A 21,762-nucleotide genomic window follows, 5' to 3' on the forward strand; every position below is an offset into this window, starting at 1 on the left:
AAGCCGGGGCCATTGGCGATTAATTGCATGCTCTGCCATTGGTCGGCTGCTGCTGAATAAATGCTTGGCCCACCCGTTACTCACGCGTTGCTCCATGGGTATTCATCGATCTGCTTGTGTCATACCATACTGAGTTGGGGTGTGGGGTGTGTGTGTGTGTGTGTGTGTGTGTGTGACGCAGTGACAGAGCCAAACAGTGAAAAAACAGTGGAGAGAAGGGTTGTGTGTGTGTGTGTGTGTGTGTGTGTGTGTGTGTGTGTGTCCGGGTGGGGGGGGATGGGGATGGGGTGTATTGCAGGGAAATTATTCATCCATTCTAACAAGCTGTGTGTCTGTGTGTGTGGAATGACGGGAAATGGGTGTTTTGAACAGCCCATAACCAAGCAACAACGAACTCATTGTAATTAGATATAACGCAGAGGAAAATTCCCCCTGTTGGCCGTGCAAAAAACAGAAAAAAAAAAAAAAAGAAAAAAGAAAAACAGCAGCAGGGGAGAGATGCACCTGTCGCCCGCTGAGAATACCTACACCGTGCGCAAGACTGGAGACGGACGGACGCACACACTTCATCATTATAATACCCGCTCAGGGTCTCTCTCTTTCTCTCCTTCCTTCTCTCTCTCTCTCTCTCTCTCTCTCTCTCCCTCTCTCTCTCTCTCAGACTCTCTCGCACGCACACTTCTTAAAAATAGCAATACGCCGAGGCGAGCCCTATAGCTGGCTCCATCTGCGAAACGCTCTCTCATTGTCACCGCTGAGAGAGAGAACCGTGGCTGGAGAGGTTGCCTGCGGGACGGGCGGGAGGATAGGGCGGGGATAGAGGATAGGATGGAGGGACGGAGGGGTGGAGGGGGACATGGGGAGGGGGGGTGGGGGGAGTGGTGTGGGGGGTGTTGTGTTTATTGTTACTCCAACCCTTCCTGTTGAGTGATGGCGAGAAATGAAAACAAAACTGGAACAAGGCCAGTGGGATGGGAAATAAACCCGGACACTTTGGGCATTATTTAAGACAAGTTAGTGCTCCGCTGTTGGGTGGACAGTTAATAATAATAATGGTAATAGTAATAGCCCGTGGTGGCTACCTGCATCGCTGCGACGGACCAAGGGAGCACCCGAGCAATGTTTCTCAGGTCGGATGCTATCTTATACATCTTCTCCTGCACTTATATCTGGTACCCGGGGATGAGACATAGAGACACTTCTTTCTAAATGCTGGGAAGAGGCGGCTGCTGCACACAGCGCGCAGTTGTAAGGCTTTTTTAGCAGAGCAATGGAGCCAATAGAGCTGGGAGAGGAGAGGAGAGAGGAGAGAGATGGGGAGGGGAGGGGAGTCGGGCACAGCGCAGGCAGCCCGACAACAAAACGCATATTCAGAGTAAATTATAAAACACGTAGGGATTATACTGCTCTCTCCCTGGGCAAGCATAGCGGATTACACACCCAGCACCTACCCAGAGTGCGCACACGGACACATTCCTGGAGACGGAAAAGCATCGGCAAGTGACAGGTGTCTCCTGTCCGCCCTATAGGCTACTGCCTACCCCCGGACAACAATAATACACACTGGGAAGCAATAAGGGATACGGTAATACACACACACCGTTATATTCCGCCTCCGGAGTCGGGTTTGTCGGCGCTGGTCTCCAATAAGGTCCCCAGTAAGGTCCCTCCTTTGATGCGCAGCAGTCGCTTGTCCGGAGCCTCCTCTCAATCTGCTTTTATCGACTTTTTTATCTCCTTGTTCCTTCTCCTGGCTCCTTGTTTTTCTTGCCTTTTCCTCCTCCTCTCTCTCTCTCTCTCTCTCCACGGCTACCGTTCACTGCAGCAAAAACAGTCTGTCTGAAAGACGGGAGGGAGGGAGGGGAGGGGACAAGGGAGGGAGGGATGGAGGGAGGGGAGGGGATTTTAATACGATTTGGCCCGTACCATTGGGATAACAGGGCCAGAGCAGGGGCCTAGTGGCTGAGAGCAACATGAGGGAGATGGAGCAGATAAAGTGGGATCTAACCATACCGAAAAATCACCATAATGTTCCTATAATACTCCATAGTGAGTCTACAGTGGCCTTATCGGACTTTATGGTATTTTTTATCTAGCCTATTACTACAGGATTTTCTGTGATAGACATGTAATATTTTGACCTTATAGCCTAAATTTCGCTGATGTTTGTATAGTATACGTTTGAAATTTATCATAGGATTACTGTAGTTCTTCTTCATAAGAGGGAACAGCAGAGGTCAGCCGAGGCTTCACACTGTGATTGTCACGGTTCTCGATGGGCTATAATGTTTCTTATCATTGACATTACGGAGCTATTACTCCTATCTTACTGATAGTCCTATTTCCTGTAGGCCTGATAATTTGCAATATGGTAATAGTATTACTTAGTCCTTGGCCTTATGGAACTGCGAGCCTTTTTCTTCTCGTTTTAGTGCGTCTGCCCCATATAAAAATCCCTATAATATTCCTATAATACTCCTATAGAGACTTATAGTGTGTCTGGTACTTTATAGTGAGTTTATTGAGACTTTTTTATCTTCTAACATTATAAAATTCCTATAATATCTAGGAAATAAATAAATAAAATTCCTATAATACCTACTTTTATCTGTATAGTGTCCTTCTAAAATGTATTACTGGATTACTATAGCTCTGAAGGCGTGGCCTGTCTCCATGCATCAGGCCCGTTAGACTTCACCAGTGGGTGTTTGGGAATCGGGATCCAAGGGAGGGAAGGAGGGGAGGGTGGTGTTCAACTTGCCAGAGGATTAAGGATTAGTTTTACTGGCGGATTAGGTTTGTGTGTGGGGAGGCATGGGGTTAAACATGGATGGCGGCACCGGCACGAAAGCCCAATCAGTGATGGCGACAAACTGAAACCAGGGAGGCGGGTTTGAGAAAATGAAATTAAAAAAATCAATGGGGAACCGGGAGGGTTTGGGGGATCTTCAAGCAAGCAGCTGCTCTCCACACAGAAAAAAAGAAGGGCTCTTCAGGGGCTTCTTTGGTTGGGGTAATAGGGTTCCCAAACTGGAGTCCAGGGACCTTCAGGGGTCCTTGAAGGGACTCCAGCAAGGTCCCCGGCAAAATGAGTTTAATTCCGGTATAATTTAATTCACTAGAAATTATCCCACTAAAAAAAAATACAAGAGGATGACTATTCCGGTCCGAGGCTTTACTCACTAATTCACCACTATTATCCCCCCACGTAGCCTACAGTCTTGTATTTTTGTTGTTATACAGTTCAATACAAAAATCCTCAACAACAACAACAAAAATCTCCAGACAAAAGACCATTATCTGGTTCTATAAAGACTCCCTTTTGTTAAGAGTAATAGCGTTCTGGAGTCTCTCTTTCTCTCTCTCTCTCTCTCTCTGAACAAAATGAGAGATTAGAAATGCAGCATCTGGCATCATTAAACACTTGTTATGAGGACGGAATAGGCTTTAATTGTTGTTTTTGTTGTTGTTTGATGCCGCATTAGAAAAGCCTTGCTGTGGTTAAATGAATGGACAGTTCCAGGTGCTGAAAACGTGACTAGGTGCAGGTGGGGGTGTGGAGGGTTAATGGCCCTCATGTCCGCTGACTTTCACACACGACAAAGCTGCTGTCGTGTCGTGCTGCATGGTGCCTGCATGTTGACCAACAGGCAGGGCTGGATAACAGGCTGGAAGCAGCGCCCAGAGGTTCTGCTGTCAGGCTTTTTGCCCATTTGAAATCTGCATACTAAAGCGTTGACCTTTGCGCGCTGAAAAGGCTCGTCCATGTGAAGTTCCTAGAAATAACAGTCCGGTCCCGATGCGCTGTGCATAAATTAGGCCACGGAATAAATAACTGTCATGTGGTCAGATTATCTATCTATCTATCTATCTATCCATCCATCCATCTATCTATCTATCTCCCGCGGCCCACAGAAGGGCAAAACGTATCCTATTCACAAAAGCCATAAATCCCTGCTACAGATGCTTCCTATCGGTCCGTTTCACATTAATTGATCCCATCTAAAAAGCCGCATCCCCGCGATTCTCATCTCTGCCGGGACTCGAACCCGGAGCCTCTGGATTAGAAGTCCAGCGCGCTATTCCATTGCGCCACAGAGACTGAGGCACAATTTTTTTCGATGAAAACCGGGTTTATATTCCCCCTCCCCGCCCTGCGCAGCATCCTCAGCATCCCGCAGCATCAGCACCGCGGCTCTGCTGACGGTAATTGGCCGCCCGGTAGGGGGTGCTGCAGCCGCATCATCATTAGCCTCTCTCTGCTTGATAAAGATGGCGAGAGCCTCTTCTCCATCCCCCATTACTTTCACGCAGCTTATCTCATCACAATATCATAATAACGGTAATAATGATAACATCAGAGCAAAATTGAAAACTGAACAGGCTACACTGTAAATGCATCAATAACTATAAGGCAAAGAGTGCCGTTTCTCACGGGGAATCATTCCAGCAAATAGCCCACAATTTTATTACCTTATTTCTTGCTTTGCTCTAAAGAGAGACTATTTCTCCTAGGGTTCAATTTGAACAGACTAGATGCAAATCCACTCTCCAAACCTGCTGAGTCTGACCAATTTTCCTGTCAATCAAAACAGAAAATGACAGCAGGCCAATGAACCTCCAGTCCAGGTGGAAATTAGCCTACAGTGTGGCTTCGGTCCCATCTTGGGAAAACAGTAATGATGCCAAATAATGATGTAATCAGTCTAAAAGTCATGTACACAGCAGATATTCCAGTGTTCAGAATCGTTGATTTTTCAGTGACAATTATTTGTTGACAAGTGTATACTGGAGAGTTGTTTGTCCACTCATACAGCTGGTATAGCTGTGGGTGGGCTGTTCAAAACTATTAAAAGTGTTACATTAACTGTGATGGGTGTGGACTTATATAAACACTGGCACGGTGTTTTGTTTTTTTTACAGCTGACAATTTGCTGTGTATACTTCACAAGCAATAGTCTTCATCATATGTGTGGCTCAGAGAAAATGTTCAGAACAGCATATCTGAAATTCAAACTGACAAGCATTTTCCCAGCGAGCCGCCAGTTGTGAGCAACAAATTGTTGAACAGGCCAATTTAGGCGCATTTTCTTTCACCCAACTACGCTATACGGTCCACTGGTTTCTCTCAGCGCAAGTTACGTTGTTGATCCAAACAGACACATTTTAAACCAACTCGCGCTAAACAGCATGGGTGCAGCCTCCTCCCTGGAACGTTTACCGTTGTTTTTCCCAGTGAGCACTTGTTACCTTACATAAATGGAGTTGGATCTGACATTACATCACGGCCTGCTTTTATTCACACTGCAGTACAAAAGCTGTTCAGGTGCAGCGTGGGGCTCCTGTGTGGCTCAGTGGGAGGTAAGGCCTGAGGCGGGCTGCTGGTGAGGAGCCTGCTCACACACACAGCTTCCACCGCTGGGCTGCCTCTCCGCATTTCAGCCCCTCTCCTTCCCGGTGTTAAAAAAATGCATCTGACCAGCTGCGGCCTGGAGAAGGTGAAATATGAATGACAGCGTGCACGGTAAACAGACGCTGCTCCACACACACATTCCTCCACACGGAAACAACAGGCACACCGGTTAGGCTGGCTGGCTCAGACTAGGCACTGAGGGCAAACAAAAGTGATTAATGGAAGTGACGTCACCGTGCGATTAGACAAATTACATAAGGAAATTCATGTAGGACACGTCTAATTTTGGCCGCCGGTTGTTGTTCACACCGAGAACAAGTGTGAGGAAGAAAACTAGGTCACATTTGCATGCACTTTGAACCACTCCGCTGCAGTCGATGACCCCTACGCTGTTCAGAGCATATTTAACTCCAAGGGACAACACCATCCCCCCCCCCCCCCCCGTGACAAACCACCACAACGCTTTGTCTGTGTACAACATAATATAATCCTTTATTTATTTACTACTTTGTTGAGTTGGGGCCTACAACAGGCCAGAACAGAACATATAAACAAAACTCCCACACTCCCTCCAGTCCACATTCCGTACGACACCCTCTCCTCCTCCTGTTTCTCCTCATCTCCTCTCCTCCTCTGCTCAGAGGAAAGCCACGGCGATGGAAGTGATGATGGACAGGACGATAACTGTGTAGCCGGTGCGGTACACATCTGGGATTCTGAAGCCCTTGCCCATATCCCACCACTGGTAAAAAAAAAAAAAGCAAAAGAGAACAAGAGAAAAAGTAAGCATGAGAAACACTGAGATTTTAACGAAAAACAGATGCTGGTAAATGTTGGAAATGTCTGGTTATGTTTGTGTACCGTACCAGCCACTTTGCCAGCCAACTAGTGTTGAAACGATTTGTCGATTAATCGATTAGTCGATCATCAGAAAATGTATCTATTCGAATTTTGATGATCAATTAATCGTCTTAGTCGTAAAAATACCAAACATTTGCTGGTTACAGCTTCACAAATACTAAGATTTGCTTTTCTTTTCTCCATTTCATATCATTATAAAAAGAAGACTTTAGGGTTTTTTTTGCTGGTTGCTGGTCAGACTAAGTAAGCAATGTTAAGAATCACTTTATGCTCTGGTAACTTGTCATGAGATTTTGTCATCGTTTAACCAAAAAAATAATTGATAGATTAATCGATAATGAAAATAGTCGTTAGTTGCAGCCGTACAGCCAACTATTACTTAGAGTTCCTATTAAAAATGCAATAATTTTCTAGTAAAATTAGCAAAACGGCCAAATACAACAGGAATGAAAAAAGTAAAATACATTACATAATAACCATATATATGTATAAATATATAATATATATTATCCTGTCTGTTAAAAAGCCTAAACTAGGGGACCTGGACAGCAAAGGCCTGATCACTTTAGCTCTTCAGCCTACACCAGGAGCCAGGAGCTTCCAGCCAAAGGATCTCAGATAAACCCCACTATGGCATAAGACAGAAAAAAAATTGCTCCCGGATCAACACTTGGCTCTATAAATCCACCTTCAGGTATTGTGAATGTGAGCAGTCTTACCAGATGGCGGATGCCGTTGTAGGTGTGGTACGATACGGGGAAGGCGATGCCGAACTTGGCCAGCCCGATGAGATATGGGCCGACGGACAGCGAGTGGATCAAGTCCAGGTAGTACGGGTAACTCCCCGGTAATACCATCGCTGCCAAGGCAAAGGCTGAGATAGCTAGAGACAGAGAGGAGCAGTGAGACTGGGCGATGGATAAGGGTGTGTGTATGTGTGTGTGTGAATGTGTGTGAGAGAAAGATAATGGTGTGTGTGTGTGTGTGTGTGTGCGCGTACGAGTCAGAAAGAGATGAGTGAGCCGGGCACAAAATTAACACCTGTCAAGCTCCAAACGCTGGTAAAATTTGTCTTTGGTGGAAAAATCAATAAGCCACGCTGGCCGGTAACTTTTTGAGATAATAACATTTGATGGCTCAGTTAAATACAGTGAACAGCCTGTTCTCAAACTCTGTTCCTGCTCTCCACCGTACACTGTCTCTGACCACGAGCCAATAAAATCAAAGGAAAACAATGGCTCTCTATCAAACAAGCTGTTGATTGGCTGCCTATTATGATGCTCCACACAAAGCAGCAGCATCTAAACTTCTGTTTCTCCACTGACTGGATGGTTAACTAGCCTAACGTTGGTAGAAACCTCACGTTAGACACATAGAAGGCGTGAAGGCACCAAAAAGGAAAAAGGAAAAATGAGGAGTAAGACAAAAAACATCCATTGTGTAAGTGAGTGGGCAAGCTTTAAATTAAAACTCTAAATCTATGCACATAGTACTTGATTGTGTATACAAAATGGCACTGAAAATAGGTAGGGTGAAATATTTATGTGAAAAATGTATATTAATCAATTTGGCAGGTAATTTGTTTTAGTTTACCAGCCTTGGCAGGTGAACCAAAAAGTTAATTTCAGACACTGAGTGAGTGTATGTGAATGTGTGACAGAAAGAGATGACACATGGTGAGTGACTGTGTGTGTCTTCGTGTGCGAGACAGACTGGCAGTGAGGGTGCTGACCTTTATTGAACCCACAAACGTGTAAACAGAGTCGACATGAGCTTTTGCAGCATGCGTTGTCAAGGTCAGCAGTGAGGCCTTACAGTGCCACAATACCACAGGCTATCCGCTTTACCCCAGGCGAATGACTAAGCCCCAGCATTAGACTTGATTCTTCGCATGCAAAGTGTTCAGATCTATTGAACAATTTCTGTTTTGTCATTCCAGTAAGTGCTTTTAGCAGGAATCGATAGTGATGGGCTAAAACGCCCTGAGGGGGTGGTCAGAGTCAATCAAACACTGAAAGCTACAGTAGAATAGTTTCAACAGGGTGTCAGAATAATAACAAAAAAGGAACACACGAGTGCTATCAAGGGCCTCATCATGGGGGATCATTTGGGGAATTTGATGGATGTACTAACTGATGAAGGAAATACAAGGATATTCACTCCAATATCTATGGATTGTCATGGGAGAAGAAGACAAAAGAACAATGTGTTACCTCCGCTGAGCCCCACCCCAGTTCCTCTGTGTGTGATGGACATCATCATGGGGACGGACCACCTGAAACACAAAGACAACGATGCAACACATTTAGGCATTTGGCTGATGCTCTTATACAGAGTCACTTAAAACAGGTGCAACAGTAGAATAAGCTACAATGATCTAGAATGATCACAGATGATGGAGAAGTGCTACGTGAAGTCATAAGAGCCAGGAAGAAAGGAAGTAGTGAAATAGTAGAAAGTACAGGGCAAACCATTTGCTTTATTGGGGTATTTGGATGTTAATTAGTGTTTGATAGTACTTCATAGTTCTTATCACACAAAATGTATCTGAAGTCATGTAAATCAGTGGTACTTTTATTATTTCGAAGGTGGCCTGTCCTGCTGTTTCATAAACATTAAAATAATGAAAAGACTGCATATCTGAAACGGACTTTCATGCTAACTGCCATCTGGATAATGCATGGTAATAGATTTCATAAAGTCCTTGGAACTATGAAGCTGAAATTATAAGAAAAAGTGGTATTCACTTTTTCTTATAATTTTCAGCTTCATAATTCCAAGGAAATTCAAGCAAATGATTTCCTTTGTTGAACAACTGAGTCATCCCTCGTCTTTTGGATTGCTTTATGAACAAGACACAGGCTACAGACTGTATTGTCTGCAGGGTAAAGAACATACTTGTAGACGGTGATGTGGGGAGACATAGGTCGGTTTAGTCTGGTGTTTTTGGTCCAAAACTTGTTCATCTCGTCCTTAGCTGTGGTTCCCATTGGAGCAGCACTGTGGTCCACAGAGGAAAGGGATTAGATTAGTCATATAGTTCTGTTGTGGTCATGGCTTAACTTCATATAACATATCATCACAGTACTTACATTATGCAAGTATGAGCATGTGTGTATGTGTGCAAATGAACTGAAAATTCTTCATCATCATTACTATGATTAGTACTAGTGTAAGTATGTGAACACAGTGCTGTCCTTCGCCCACACACACACACACACACACACACACACACACACACACACTACTCACTGTCTGTAGAAGACACTGTACTGGGGCCTGGAGAGACAGACGCCCTGCCGGGCAAACGTCCTATTAAATAAGACAAGAAGGTGTTAGAATTAAGGCCTGACTAATGACATGATTTTTGGGTCCGCTGTCAATAACTGGAAAAGAAATTGAATCATATTAGATGCATTTCAAGTTAATTTATAGAGCACTTTCAACAAACAGGACTGTCACAAAGAGCTTTACAAGAAACAAAGGACACAAAAACAGATAAAAACAAAGATAATAAAAAAATTGGTTAGATCTGTTCGTTCCTCTGAAATGGGCACTGTGTTTAGTGAGTGTGAAAGTTTTGAAAACAAGACAATTATGTCAAAATCTTATATTTTAGCACCTGTCTTACTGGTGCCTCATCAGTAGCATAAATGTCATTTTCCATATATGGGAAAAGCCAAGAAAAGCCTTCTGTGTCAGCACACCAATGTCAGTCAGGCCCTTCATTAAGCCATGGCCCATGAGTAAATTCTGCCCTCCAACTACAGACTAGAACAGAGCTAAAAATCTGAGCAATACAGTCAGAATCAAGTTAATCTGATCCAAAGTAAAAGAGGAATTATGTGCAGCCACAAGTACCAGCTTACTTATCTTTACCATGGGAAAGGAGAAATAATTGACTTCTATGAACAGTGATAAGCACTGGCTTGATTAGCCTCATTTAGCCTGCAGTCAAGAGCCAACTAAGGTCAATGAACTGGGGAGGCAAAGTTCAACAATCAATTGACTTTCTCCTTAGTTACAACCTAGGAGACAAATGCATAACAGTATGTGCCAAAACGTCTTCTCAAAGGAAACTATCAGTGTAAAGCAAACTCTTCAGTTAGGAAGCCTATCTTCTGGGTAACAGAATATAAACAGATAGCTAACATCCTTATCTTTAGCAGCGATGAATGTGTCCGTGTCAAACAATACTATTACAGTAAGCGCGGTCCCCGTCCGTCATGTCAAGACACAATGCCATCATTTTTGTCATAATTACAGTGGAAGTTCATTATCTTTTCGACACTGTCTGTCTATTATGTCTCACTCCTAGCTTCCAGTGCCCCACACGAATGGCTAACGTTAGCCTACTAGCTAACGTCAGCTAGCATCATTTCGCAACGGATTTATGACGACTGGGGAGAATACAGCGATATACAAAGTTATCATCATGTGTATTGTCATCTATCGTAACGTAATTGTGCGATACATATCTGCACCTGACATGGTAACCGCGACAGACGAGAGACAAAGCTTTAATCGAGCTGAAAAGTTATGTAGCACAGATGTACTGACCTTAGAAGCAGCGCCATGTTTGACAAGCACTGACAGGAAGTGACGTCAGCAGATGTTGTTATTATTCTGCCTGGTTATCTAAAAGCAGCCATTTTGAGAAGGTCAAAGTGAAGTGACGGATAAGGACGTTGGAAAGCTGTCAAGCTTTCTTTCCCATTCACATTTCTGTTAGACTATGAGTTTAATGGTATTTAATATAATGTTGAAAACCAGCAAAAACTAGCTACATGCAGGTGATAAAGCTGTTAATAAAGAAACTGTCCAAGAAAACAAAAAAGTAAACAAGAAATGAGAAAGAACATTTAGGGAAAATGTCAAATTAGGTAACGTTAGTTTTCTTTTTTTTCCCCCGCCTTGGATCAAATGTAGACACAAATTTTGGTCACAACAACAATCTAATCTTACAAATTATTGAGGGATGAAAAACAACAAAATTAGCCTATTTGCATGTGGTGCATTACCTTTTTATGTTTAATCAAATGACATGCTTGAGAAATTTCCCCGTTTTATAGGCCTAGCCTCCACTATGGATAATCATTATTGATAATATAGATTAAGGATGAAATGATGTCCAGGGATATTTTGGAATATATTTTATTTGGTACAATTCATTTGGCAAACAATATTTGGTATTCATCGAAAGCCTGTTAGGCCATGTTAGCATAATTTTTGCAACAGTTTATGTGAGGCACATAGGTGTACAACGCTATTCTAATACAGGAAAGGTCTTATGGAAAAAAAAAAATCTCAATGCACAATCACAAGCCTATTTTCAGCAGTATTTTCTATGATAATGAGATTTGTGAACTGATCCATGCAATATTACAACTGACAGACAGACACCCACACACAACACTTATGCTCACAAACACAAACACACATGCACGCGTTCATCCGCACGCACGCACACACACACACACACACATACAGTACAGACACACAGATCAATCTGACATTTACTGAATGTTAATAATATGTCTCCTGTTCCACCCAACCTGGAAGAGAAAGAGAGAGAGAGAGAGTGTCAGAGCCAAAATGACAGGCGAGCAGTTTTCATAATATCCTTTTGTATTTTCCTATTTGTATTCATCTCATTGCCTTTGTCTCTGTACATTTCCAAATGAATCCCCTTATAACTCAGAGACTCTGATCAGCAGTGTGTGACACACAGATTAACAGAAATGATTAACTGTCACGATAAATTGTATTTGTCTCCCCATGTCTTGCTCCTCATCAACTGAAACTCCATGGCAGCGAACAGACTTTGAGCCATTGTAGTGAGTCCATATCATGCGTATGATCTTTGGGGCACATCTCAAGAGTCTACGTCAGCTTCCTTTAATTTCCTCTTTCGTCATCTTCCGCTGATGCCGTCGGCGTTGGGACAGGTGTAATCTGTTTCCGGGTGCACATTCTGCATATTTATTTCACTAGTGGGCTGAGTGCATAAAGATGGCAACCTAGTAGTTTGACATTGTCACTCGTCGCACAGCGCAAAAGGTTTTTACCTTCAAGCCTAAGCTATAGAAATGAAAAATCACTAAACCCTGAAAAATCGATGATCATAATTCTTTTCTACTTCCTCTGACGGAGTTGGAAGGAGGTTATGTTGTCACCCCTGTCCTTGTCAGCAAGATATGTCAAAAACAGACTTGGCTGAAATTTGATGGACCAATAGCCCTTGAACTAAGGATCAGTTGATTCAATTTTGGTGGTGATACGGATCTGGGATTTCCGCCATTAGACTGTTTTTGTTTTTATGTTTGTCATGTGGTGGCGGGAAAGTCCGACATCCAGGGCTTCCAAGTCAGCTGCTGAACATAATTGCTTTCACATGCTATTTTGTTGGAAAATCAAACCCAGTAGATAAGCAATAAACAAAAACACTGTTATGGAGGCAGCAGTTAGATACTCCGAGTTGGAGAATTGTCCAGCATTGACGGAGGTTTGCGCTCCCCTGAGTGCCCTCCTATTTTCATCTGTATTGATCAGGGTTAGACATAAGGTCTTCAATGTGGTTAAGGTTAGGGTTATATGATCAACTTTTTAGGTGAGAATTTTTACAGTTACAGCTTTATAGCTTGGCCAGAAAGTAATAACCTGGAGCAAAGAGTGCAAAAATGCCAACACTCTGCCAATTGCACAGTAATGGCATCGATCTAAGAGGCTACCGTCTTTAAGCTCCTGGTTCATCAGGCACTTTATCCCAGCAGAACTTTTGACGTTGAATAGATGTTGAGCTGGCACCAATGTTGAGAACCGGTGTAAATATAGCAGCAACATGAAAGTTCAGACAACGTCAATAGTCGTCCATAGCGGCTGCGGCTGCCTGCATTGTTTTGTAAAATTGTGACTTAAATTTCTTTCTGTTATCAGTTTAAATCAGTTTCCAAAGCTGCTTTAATTTTAATTTACACCATGCCATTAGAACGTTGTGCTCGTTCGGATTGATGTTGAACTTGGCCTTCTCCTGCACGTCGCCATCTGTCAAATGCTTGCTGGGTTGGACCTCATCCTTCAGGTCAGATCAGTGCAGGAGAGCCGTGGTGAGTTTTGTCAATCAGATCTCTCTCTCTTAAAGGAGAATAGGCAGATTTCTCTTTTTTTTATTGAGACAGTGGGAAAGCTGCGAGTACGGGAGCCGCAGCAGAGAAAGTCCTGGTGGGATTTGATCCTGGCTCAGCGAGGGCACGTGTGGTTTGAGAGACAGGGGTTTTAACCAGTGTACCATCACTGGCCAATTTCTTTTCTTTTTACACATTAAGATGACAAGGAAGGGTGTAACTTTTTAATTTTGGGTTCCCCTGGGTTCCCTTAGTCGCTACTTACCTCCAGGGTTCCTCCTCAGAATGAATTTACGGATCTCATCATAAATGAAGATGAGGAGACTGTATGGGAAGGCACAGAACCACCACAGGGTCCTGAGAGAGAGAAAGAGAAAGAGAGTGAGACAGGGGCAGAGATGGATAAGAGAAGCAGTGAGTCATAGGTAGAGAGTGCAAATTGTTAAATTCATTGCAGCCATTTTTGAATATTAAGCATAACAACGTGGTGTTTAAGACGATCACAGGCTTCATTTTTAACCGTAGAGTGACAGGCTAATGGCAGCCTATTAGGTCTTTTAGAGGTTATTTTTCGGTCCGGTGGAGATATGCATATGCAGTGCGTACTTGAGGGGGTACATGCGCAAGGCGATGTCCATGCCGGGGCAGTAGGACAGGAAGGCAGCCAGGGCGGTCTCAGCGAACAGGCCGAAGATCAAGATCCTGTTCCTGTTGTGCGGAAAGTAAGAGGGCAATCAAAGACGGGAGGAGGAAGAGTCGATAAAGGTAAAGACATGTAATCAACAAATTACTCCAGATAATCACAAAAGTTCCACATCGACAAATTAATCTCAATGAAACTAATTATCGTTCCCTCTCTAATTTCCTTCCTTGCTTCCTACTTTTATTCATGCCTTGATTTTCCTACCTTCCATTCTTTCTTCTTTCCTTCTTACCTTCTGTCATTATTGTCTCCTGCACCCTTTTCTTCTGTATTTTGTTGCCTCTCTCCCTGTTTTTTTCTCCATCCATCCCTCCCTTCCTCCTTTCCTTCTTGTCACCTTTCTTCTCATCCTTCCTTCCTCTCTCTGTCCCTCCCACCCTTACTTCCCGTCCTCCTTCTCACCCCCTTCCCTTCCCTCCCTCCCATCCTTCCTTCCCTCCCTCCCCATCTCACTTACTTCATGCCCTGCTGGAAGACAGAGTTCCTCCTGGTCTTGCAGATGATGAGGTCGGCCCACTGGACCACCACGATGCTGACGAAGAAGGAGGTGTGGCAGGTGAATTCGATGATCTTCCTCTGCTCATAGGTCTGCCAGGGAGAGAGACACACAGTATATAAATATGCATACAGTATATTTCGGTATCTACGTGCATGTGTGTTTGTACGGTATCTCCTTACCCATTGCTGCCCGTAGCTGTCCTCCAGGTCGTTGAGGTTGCGGTCGTCCCAGTTGATGCGGATGCCCAGCAGGGTTCCTGGGAGGAAGCCGTTCTCAGCCAGAATCACAAAGTAGGTGAAGAAGCCTCCCAGAGCCTGGATCATGCCTAGTGAAAAAGTATAAACACCTATAATAAGGGCTCCCTTCCCAGTAAACACTGTATATCCATTTTGAGCAAAAAATGGTACCTCAAAAATGATCATATGTTTTATTTGCATAGTGCAAATAAGAGAGTTTAGGTCAACAGATAAAAGATAATCTCAATAAAAGGTGCTGCGTGTAGCATTTTAACATCAATAAATCATTATTGCATTCATTTTGAGACATTAGTATAAATTACCATATACAAATGAGACCATCACCAAAAAAATTGGCAGCCTCTTTTGGCCTCTACACTGCATTTTACATTGTGTGCCAATAGGATGGATTTGGTGGGAAATCTGTAGGATTGCTTTACAACACAAAAGAGTAAGAAAGACACTACAGCTCTTTGTTGTATCCTCCATTACACGTTGTGTTTGTTTATTTGCCAGCTGTGGATGCATCGGATGGTGACTTGACCAACGAAAATGAATGAGAAACCCCAATATTCACTGTGAGAATGACACATCCAAACAGCGCTATGATCCTATAGTTCAGAGCCAGTTGAAACAGATAGGAAAAAGAACAGCTGTGCATCTTAATTGAGTGTGTGTGCACAACGTCAAGCACAGAGCCCGTCTCAAACTGTAACAATGCTTCTCTGTGCTCGCTTTCATGAGAAGGTCGTTCTCGCCAAGACAGCTTGGCAAGAACTTTCTCCACAAGGACACAAATATCAAATCGGTGTTCTTGGATTTGTTCTTCCAGCACAAACAGAGCAAGAAGAAACTCTCTGCAACAGGGCACAATGGGATTTATGGGGAAATCTGGGGTCTTAATTTTAGAATTACTTGTATCAACAATACTACTGGAGTGAGATCGTTTTAGTCTCATTTGTTTACAGGAATTGTACCAATCAATTTGACAATGATATATTGAGCTTTAATAATGCTACAAGTAATAATGTTAGTCTTAAAGTTGTCTTAAAAAGGAGAATCTTCAGGGAGCCTTTAAAAGTGGACAGAGTGGGAAAATCCCTAAGCTCCCTGGGGAGGGGATTCTAGAGGTGGACCTAATGTTCATCACTTAGTATATAGTAAAAGCATAGATGATTATCCCCTCATCTTTCCACGCTCTAAAATGGTACTACGCTGTAAGTAAATGGCTCAGGACTGATGACTACAATAACAGACGATAGTGAGTTTGAATTTTATGCCAGCAATCATTTTGTCAGAGGAGGCGTGACATTTTGAAAATGATGGGCATCTCATTTTAGAGCGAAAGTCTTTACATTTACAGAGGAGTGCTGATCACGGATCGAGACCGACTCCTATTCATCATCTCATTTATAATGTTGCGAAATCTAAAACTGACACTGGGTCAGCGTTTAGGTGACAGATGTGTTGCATGACCTTTCCAGTGATAGAGGAATATGTGTTACATCTGTTGTTCGGACACCGTGGCTTTGACCCTTGCACCCCTCGCTGTTGTTCTGCTTGTAACCTTGGTGATCTATGAATTTTACTATTCATTGTAAGTCACTCTGGATACGAGCATCAGCCAAATGCCTAAAATGTTCAACGTAGATGCTTCATGACTTCAAGAAATGATGTCAGGACGGCGGTTTGTGACTGAAGTGAAATGTGGCGATATGAAATGGCAGGTCAGGATACAACAACAAACAATTTGTCCCAGAAACGATCAGCTATAAAGTATTATGGGAGTAGATCTGATTCGCTTGCTGTTTTGAGCCTGTTCAGCTTTAAACTGTACATCATCCAATGAAGTCTTGTCATATTTTGACCTATTTAACAGTCTATGAAATTGGGCCAGCCTTTGATTTTTCACTATTCCCCAACCATATAAAACCAGAGATAAAAAGCATACATCCAAGTGAGGCTCCAACCAGTGAAACATGACCAAGATTAACTAGAAAACAGTTGCACTGTCTCCCCTCCATTTGCTGCAAATGTCATGACAAATAGAAGAGTGTGAAAGTCCCCGCTATCTGTTCACCTCCCTATCTCTTTTCCCAAACTGAACGTTCCTAAACATTTATGGTGGTACATCCACTGTAAGAAATACTGGAATTTCTGATAAATGTCAATACTTGACATTTTTATGACAGTAATGTTTCTTTTATGACCATAACTGGGGCAAGAGGGCTGTCACAGTGATGCAGGTTTGAGAGCTATGGGGCGGCGAGGTTATGAGCCACGAGAGGACGGACCTATCTGGCCGTAAGCCATGCTGATGAGGCGTTCATTGACTAGCTTGTCCGTCTTTGGGTTCCTGGGCTGGCGCTTCATGATGTCACTCTCTGCCGTCTCATAGGCCAATGAGATGGCTGGAACCTGGTGGGAATGTGGGAGGGGGGGGGGATAGATCAGAATCAGGTCACTTTATCTACCTAGAACAATAAATGTACAGGAATTTGTCTCGGTGGCATTGGCGTGAGGACGTGGTGACAGTGCAAGACATGAGATAGAGGGGAGGCTAGACATATCACTATTAATATAATTCAGCATTCAATCACTCTGCGGATGGAGGAAAACAGAGAGAAAGGGCAAGGAGACGGAAAAAGAGGCAGTGACAGACAGTGACAGAGAGGGAGAGGCGGGGAGAGGAAAGGAGAGGAGACAGTGGGGGAGAGACTGAAAATGAATTTCAGACACTCATAAAATAGGAGGGTAGAAAGGTCCCTGTAATAAAGATCTTATATTGGCTGGTTTTACCAGGTAAGCAACAGAGCAATATGTGTGACTTAGGGCAGGAAATCGCTGAGACTTAGGTGGGATTTGAGGAGGGGACTTGGCGCCGTGTGAAACTGAGCACATACTCAGTGGGCTACAAATCCAGTTTGTTTTGGTGTTGCACTCCCCTGACCCAAAGCAGCGGTGGGAGATTGAGAAAGACGAGGAGTGGGAGTAGGATGTGAGTATCCCTGGCATTGATTTTTTACACTTCTGAAGGTGTGTGTGTGTGGTGTGGAGTGTGTGGATGTTTGTGTCTGTGTGTGTGTGTGTGCATCCAGTGTGTTTGGCACATCCCAATTTCAGACTTGAAGTGTTTTAAACTGTGCCACGTCTTGCTTTGATAAACATCTTTCGTAGCTAGCCTTTTCCACATGGCAGTGCTTGCTAAAAATAATCAGAGCAGACTCAAAGCGCTGCTTGTCACCGCTAAATCTCTGCACAGCCCTGAAGCCTGTAGCCTGGAGTTGAACTAAGCTGTTAACAAGCTGTTAACAACTTCACCAGCAGGCATGAAGAATTTGTGCTTTTACTGTACTATAAATACAGTTTTCAGGTACTTCACTGAGTTTTTAAAGTCACACTCAAATGAAAAAGGACTTCCTCGCCTCTTTAGCTCATTCTATCATACCATACACCTATTTGACAATTACGCCACAAAAATGAAAAAATATATATTTTCTTGGCTTTTTATATCAAAACCTAATTTCTTTTACTTCCTACAAAAGGGAAGAAATGTAGTGGTTTTTGAACAATCCTGCCCCTCCGTCCTTCCCATCAAATAAAACTGCCTTTCTCTCCCTAGCTGATCTCCCATTGGTTTTGAATGAGCCCTCCTCGCGTTATGTCTCAACAGGAAATACATCACATTAAGGAAGCAAGATGCTCTCAAAATGTTAGTTAAATGTTATTTTCAATTCAGGGAACTTTTAGAGTGCAACTTTTCAAAGCAAATATCCAGCTGTTTATTCTACCAGCAGTTATTAAATACATGCAGACACTTGTTACTTTGAAGAAAATGTTGTTTTTTTTTATGCAAAACAGGTGTACAAATGATTTGTTTTTAAACTTCAAACAGTGCATCTTTAAAGAGAAAATCCAGTCTAAAAAATTTTACTATCCCTATGATCTTAGACAGTTAAGTAAATATTTGTCAACATGAACAACTCTCCCGCAGCTAGAAAAACAATCTTTGATGCCACCAAAATAAAATGAGTAGAACTGCTGTATTAACAATGAGAGCAAGCATAACCGCTCCCCTTTAACTTAACCTGTGGAGAAAACTGCATTTAAATTAGAACGCTTCCTAGAACTAAAATATGGTAAATGGTAAATGGACTGCATTTATATAGCGCTTTTCTAGTCTACCGACCACTCAAAGGACGACCCGCTCTACCTCCTGAGCCACAGCCGCATGAGGCCTTTTTAGTAAAATTTTCATACTTAAGGAGTCGACATTTAATATCACACACTTCATTTCTTTTATTTCAAGTTTAACACCGGTGTAATCTTTGGTTTTGGCTTATTGGGACTTATAGCGACCGTTTTCCACCACACACTGTTACTAATGTCTGGTGGCTAAGAGCAGGCAAAATGAAAATTTACGTAATGAACACAGGTCCTGTATTAAACATATTCATCGTCTGCTTCTTCCTCTTTTTTCTTTTTTTTTCTTTTTTTTTGCAATGATGGATTACGCCCCTCAGGCAAGCAGTGTGTCGGCAACTCTTTTTGTTGCTGCTGGAAATACAATGGAAAGACCGGCATCTGGAAGCGGCACAGACAGGAGCTTTAAAATGTAAATCTGTATGTGAGCGTCACCGGGCCTTTGTTCTGCTCCAACAAATGGATATCGGCAGTGAGCCAAGAGCAAATTCATACCACCTACAGAAAGAACAAATTAAACTGAACGTTTTGTTCTTTTTGCCTTCAGGCAGTGGTATTGCACAGCCGTAACATTAACTCACCTTTAGCTTGCCTGTAACTGTGCAACATGCTAACAATTAGCTTCCCTGTACTGAGAGGTTTCTGGAATATAACCCACTACATACAGACAAATCTCCAAATAATATAGGTCTACTCTCTGTGATCACTACCGGGAAAATTCCTGTGATTGAATTGTGTATAAAAGTGGTAAACGTTACCTAAAAACCTTTATTTTTTCTCAAGGCGGCAGAGGGAACAAACAATCCAAACAGTCCAAAAAATGCCTTAAGAAAAGTGAGATACGTTGGTGGTCACTTAGTCAAACTCAGCTTGTTGATTCAGATAGCAGCCTACATTATATAAGTCTCGCCCCCTGGTTCCACTTTGTAGTCCTGTAGTCCTTCTGAGCGATGCCGAGCTCAGTTTTCTCTGATAAACAGTTCCACTCAACACCTGATTCTCCGATCTCGGGTGTTTCAAGGTAAGTAATGGAAAACATTAGCGACGATTGTTGAATAGGGACCTTTCCAATTCATTTGTGTATTCATAGCATTCTGTTATATCACCCCAAGGCCATCTTGGTGGGAAAATAACAGGTGAACGTAATAAATAAACAGGTGATTATAATCAAATGACAGCCACAGCCAGCGAGCTGTGTATTTGGTAAAGCACCATATTGGTAGGAAATGCATGTGACATTGTGGGAATACTGCGAATAAAGTTGTAGCTCATTTCCATAAATAATTCAACGCCTACTCAGTTCCCTGCCTAAAGGAAATGTTTGACGGAAATCCTATAAACGGGCGATGTGCTGGTGGTCGTTTTGCAGTTTTTCAATGTTTTACCAGAGAATTTGAAAACTCTTCACTGTGCACCACAAGATCTATTTAGCTGTGTTATGTAAATATAATGTTCTCACCCTGCTCATTGATGAAAAAACGATCATTGTCTTGCTACAACATAACGTTAATCACAGTTCTATTGGGTTCTGCCACTTATATTTTTATTGCTTCTTACTTACATTTCTTCTTACATCTTATTACTGCATTGTTTGTATAGGCTACTGCATTTGTTTCCCTTGTTTACATTGTTGTGGCTAGCTCTAGGCTCAAGAATTTCATAATTTTATAGAATTTCATAGAATTTCATAGATATAGTCCATTGGTGGAATGAACTCTCAAGCTACCTTACATTGGATAACATGTATTACAAAATTAAAGGCAGATCCTCAGACTTTTTAAAAAATATGGCAATCTCATACAGAATTTGGCTGTAAGAACCTCTTACACTAATGTCAATGATTATGACAATGGCAGGATCTGAGTGCAATAGTTTGTGTTGTTTTGTTTGTTTGTTGTTTGTTCTTCGTTTTGTTTCTATATCTTGAGGATATGATATGTGGGGAGTGGGCTCGACCCTCATTACTCCACTGACTAAACTTTTATTTTTCCCTCCACGTTGTCACATGATTGTTATATCTCATCATGTTGTGCTTCCCTTGCCTTGTTTTGTCCGTTTTGTTTTTGTGGGGGGGGTGGATTGGAGATATGGGGAGTGAGTTATATGTGTGTGTATACTCCTTGTGTTGTTTTCAAAAAGATAATAAAAAAAAAAAAAGAATTTCATAGCTAACTTTATCTGCATCTTGCTGTTTTGTTGAGCTTATGACAATAAAGAACCTTGAACTTGAACCTTGAAACTTCAGTTAGCAAAATGCTTAAAGGATAAGGCCGGTGTTTTTTAATGCACTGCGTACAGTCAACAAATCCTATGAAAATAACAAAATCAACAATGCGTTTGCTCTACTCCCGTTACTTTCTGACTTCCCACATACCATTTTTAGCCTTCAACCTGGAAGTCATTGGCTCCAATTGTAAGCTAAAAACCTTTAAATACAGCTCACAAAGACATAGTTTCACTTTTAAAACTCGCTAACTGTTACCACGAAAAGTCAGGCTGTTGTAGTTATTACCAAATCAAATTCAAATGGGAACAAATTCTTCATTACGCCGGGGACTATTTTCGGTGCTACAAAACTACTGTCCTGAGATCGCAAACGTGTTTACAGCCGGCTTATTAAGTTGTTTGAGGAAAAAGTCGGCCGGCCCGGTGCATCGTGATGATGAAATATGCTGCCCAGAGCAGCAGCATGGCTCTTTGACGTGTTTTTAATCGGTTTTTTT

General features: G+C 42.5%; 2 protein-coding genes and 1 non-coding gene across 4 annotated transcripts in view; all 3 read right to left on the bottom strand.

Moving 5' to 3' along the window:
* Positions 1-4,028: 4,028 nt before the first annotated feature.
* trnar-ucu (transfer RNA arginine (anticodon UCU)) lies at positions 4,029-4,102 on the bottom strand. The gene has a single exon. It is a non-coding gene; the product is annotated as a tRNA-Arg (tRNA).
* Positions 4,103-5,883: 1,781 nt separating this feature from the next.
* Positions 5,884-10,872, bottom strand: sdhc (succinate dehydrogenase complex, subunit C, integral membrane protein). 2 transcript variants are annotated; one of them, XM_071527838.1, is made up of 6 exons: positions 10,835-10,872; positions 9,527-9,586; positions 9,173-9,274; positions 8,488-8,549; positions 6,994-7,157; positions 5,884-6,155 (listed from the first exon to the last, which is right to left on the bottom strand). In XM_071527838.1, the coding sequence occupies exons 1-6, from the start codon at positions 10,849-10,851 to the stop codon at positions 6,051-6,053; spliced, it is 510 nt and encodes a 169-aa protein (XP_071383939.1). In that variant the 5' UTR covers positions 10,852-10,872; the 3' UTR covers positions 5,884-6,050. The 2 variants fall into 2 exon arrangements, with proteins under 2 accessions (XP_071383939.1, XP_071383940.1); XM_071527839.1 differs by lacking the exons at positions 9,527-9,586; positions 10,835-10,872 and having other exon boundaries at positions 8,494-8,549; positions 9,173-9,288.
* A 580-nt stretch (positions 10,873-11,452) lies between these two features.
* Positions 11,453-21,762, bottom strand: part of atp1a2a (ATPase Na+/K+ transporting subunit alpha 2a) — a 36,229-nt gene continuing 25,919 nt past the window's right edge. The window contains exons 19-24 of the mRNA XM_071527836.1: positions 17,131-17,254; positions 14,780-14,925; positions 14,559-14,689; positions 14,005-14,106; positions 13,664-13,755; positions 11,453-11,829 (exon numbers count right to left, since the gene is read on the bottom strand). Coding sequence (XP_071383937.1) covers positions 11,801-11,829; positions 13,664-13,755; positions 14,005-14,106; positions 14,559-14,689; positions 14,780-14,925; positions 17,131-17,254 — 624 coding nt within the window. The 3' untranslated portion in view covers positions 11,453-11,800. The remainder of the gene's footprint in view (positions 11,830-13,663; positions 13,756-14,004; positions 14,107-14,558; positions 14,690-14,779; positions 14,926-17,130; positions 17,255-21,762) is intronic.

This window comes from Centroberyx affinis, unplaced genomic scaffold (genome assembly GCF_046629955.1).
Source record: "Centroberyx affinis isolate AG114_WGS23_722 - 3 ecotype Tasmania unplaced genomic scaffold, CSIRO-AGI_Caff_v1 ptg001580l_1, whole genome shotgun sequence".
NCBI classification, from domain to species: Eukaryota; Metazoa; Chordata; class Actinopteri; order Beryciformes; family Berycidae; genus Centroberyx; species Centroberyx affinis.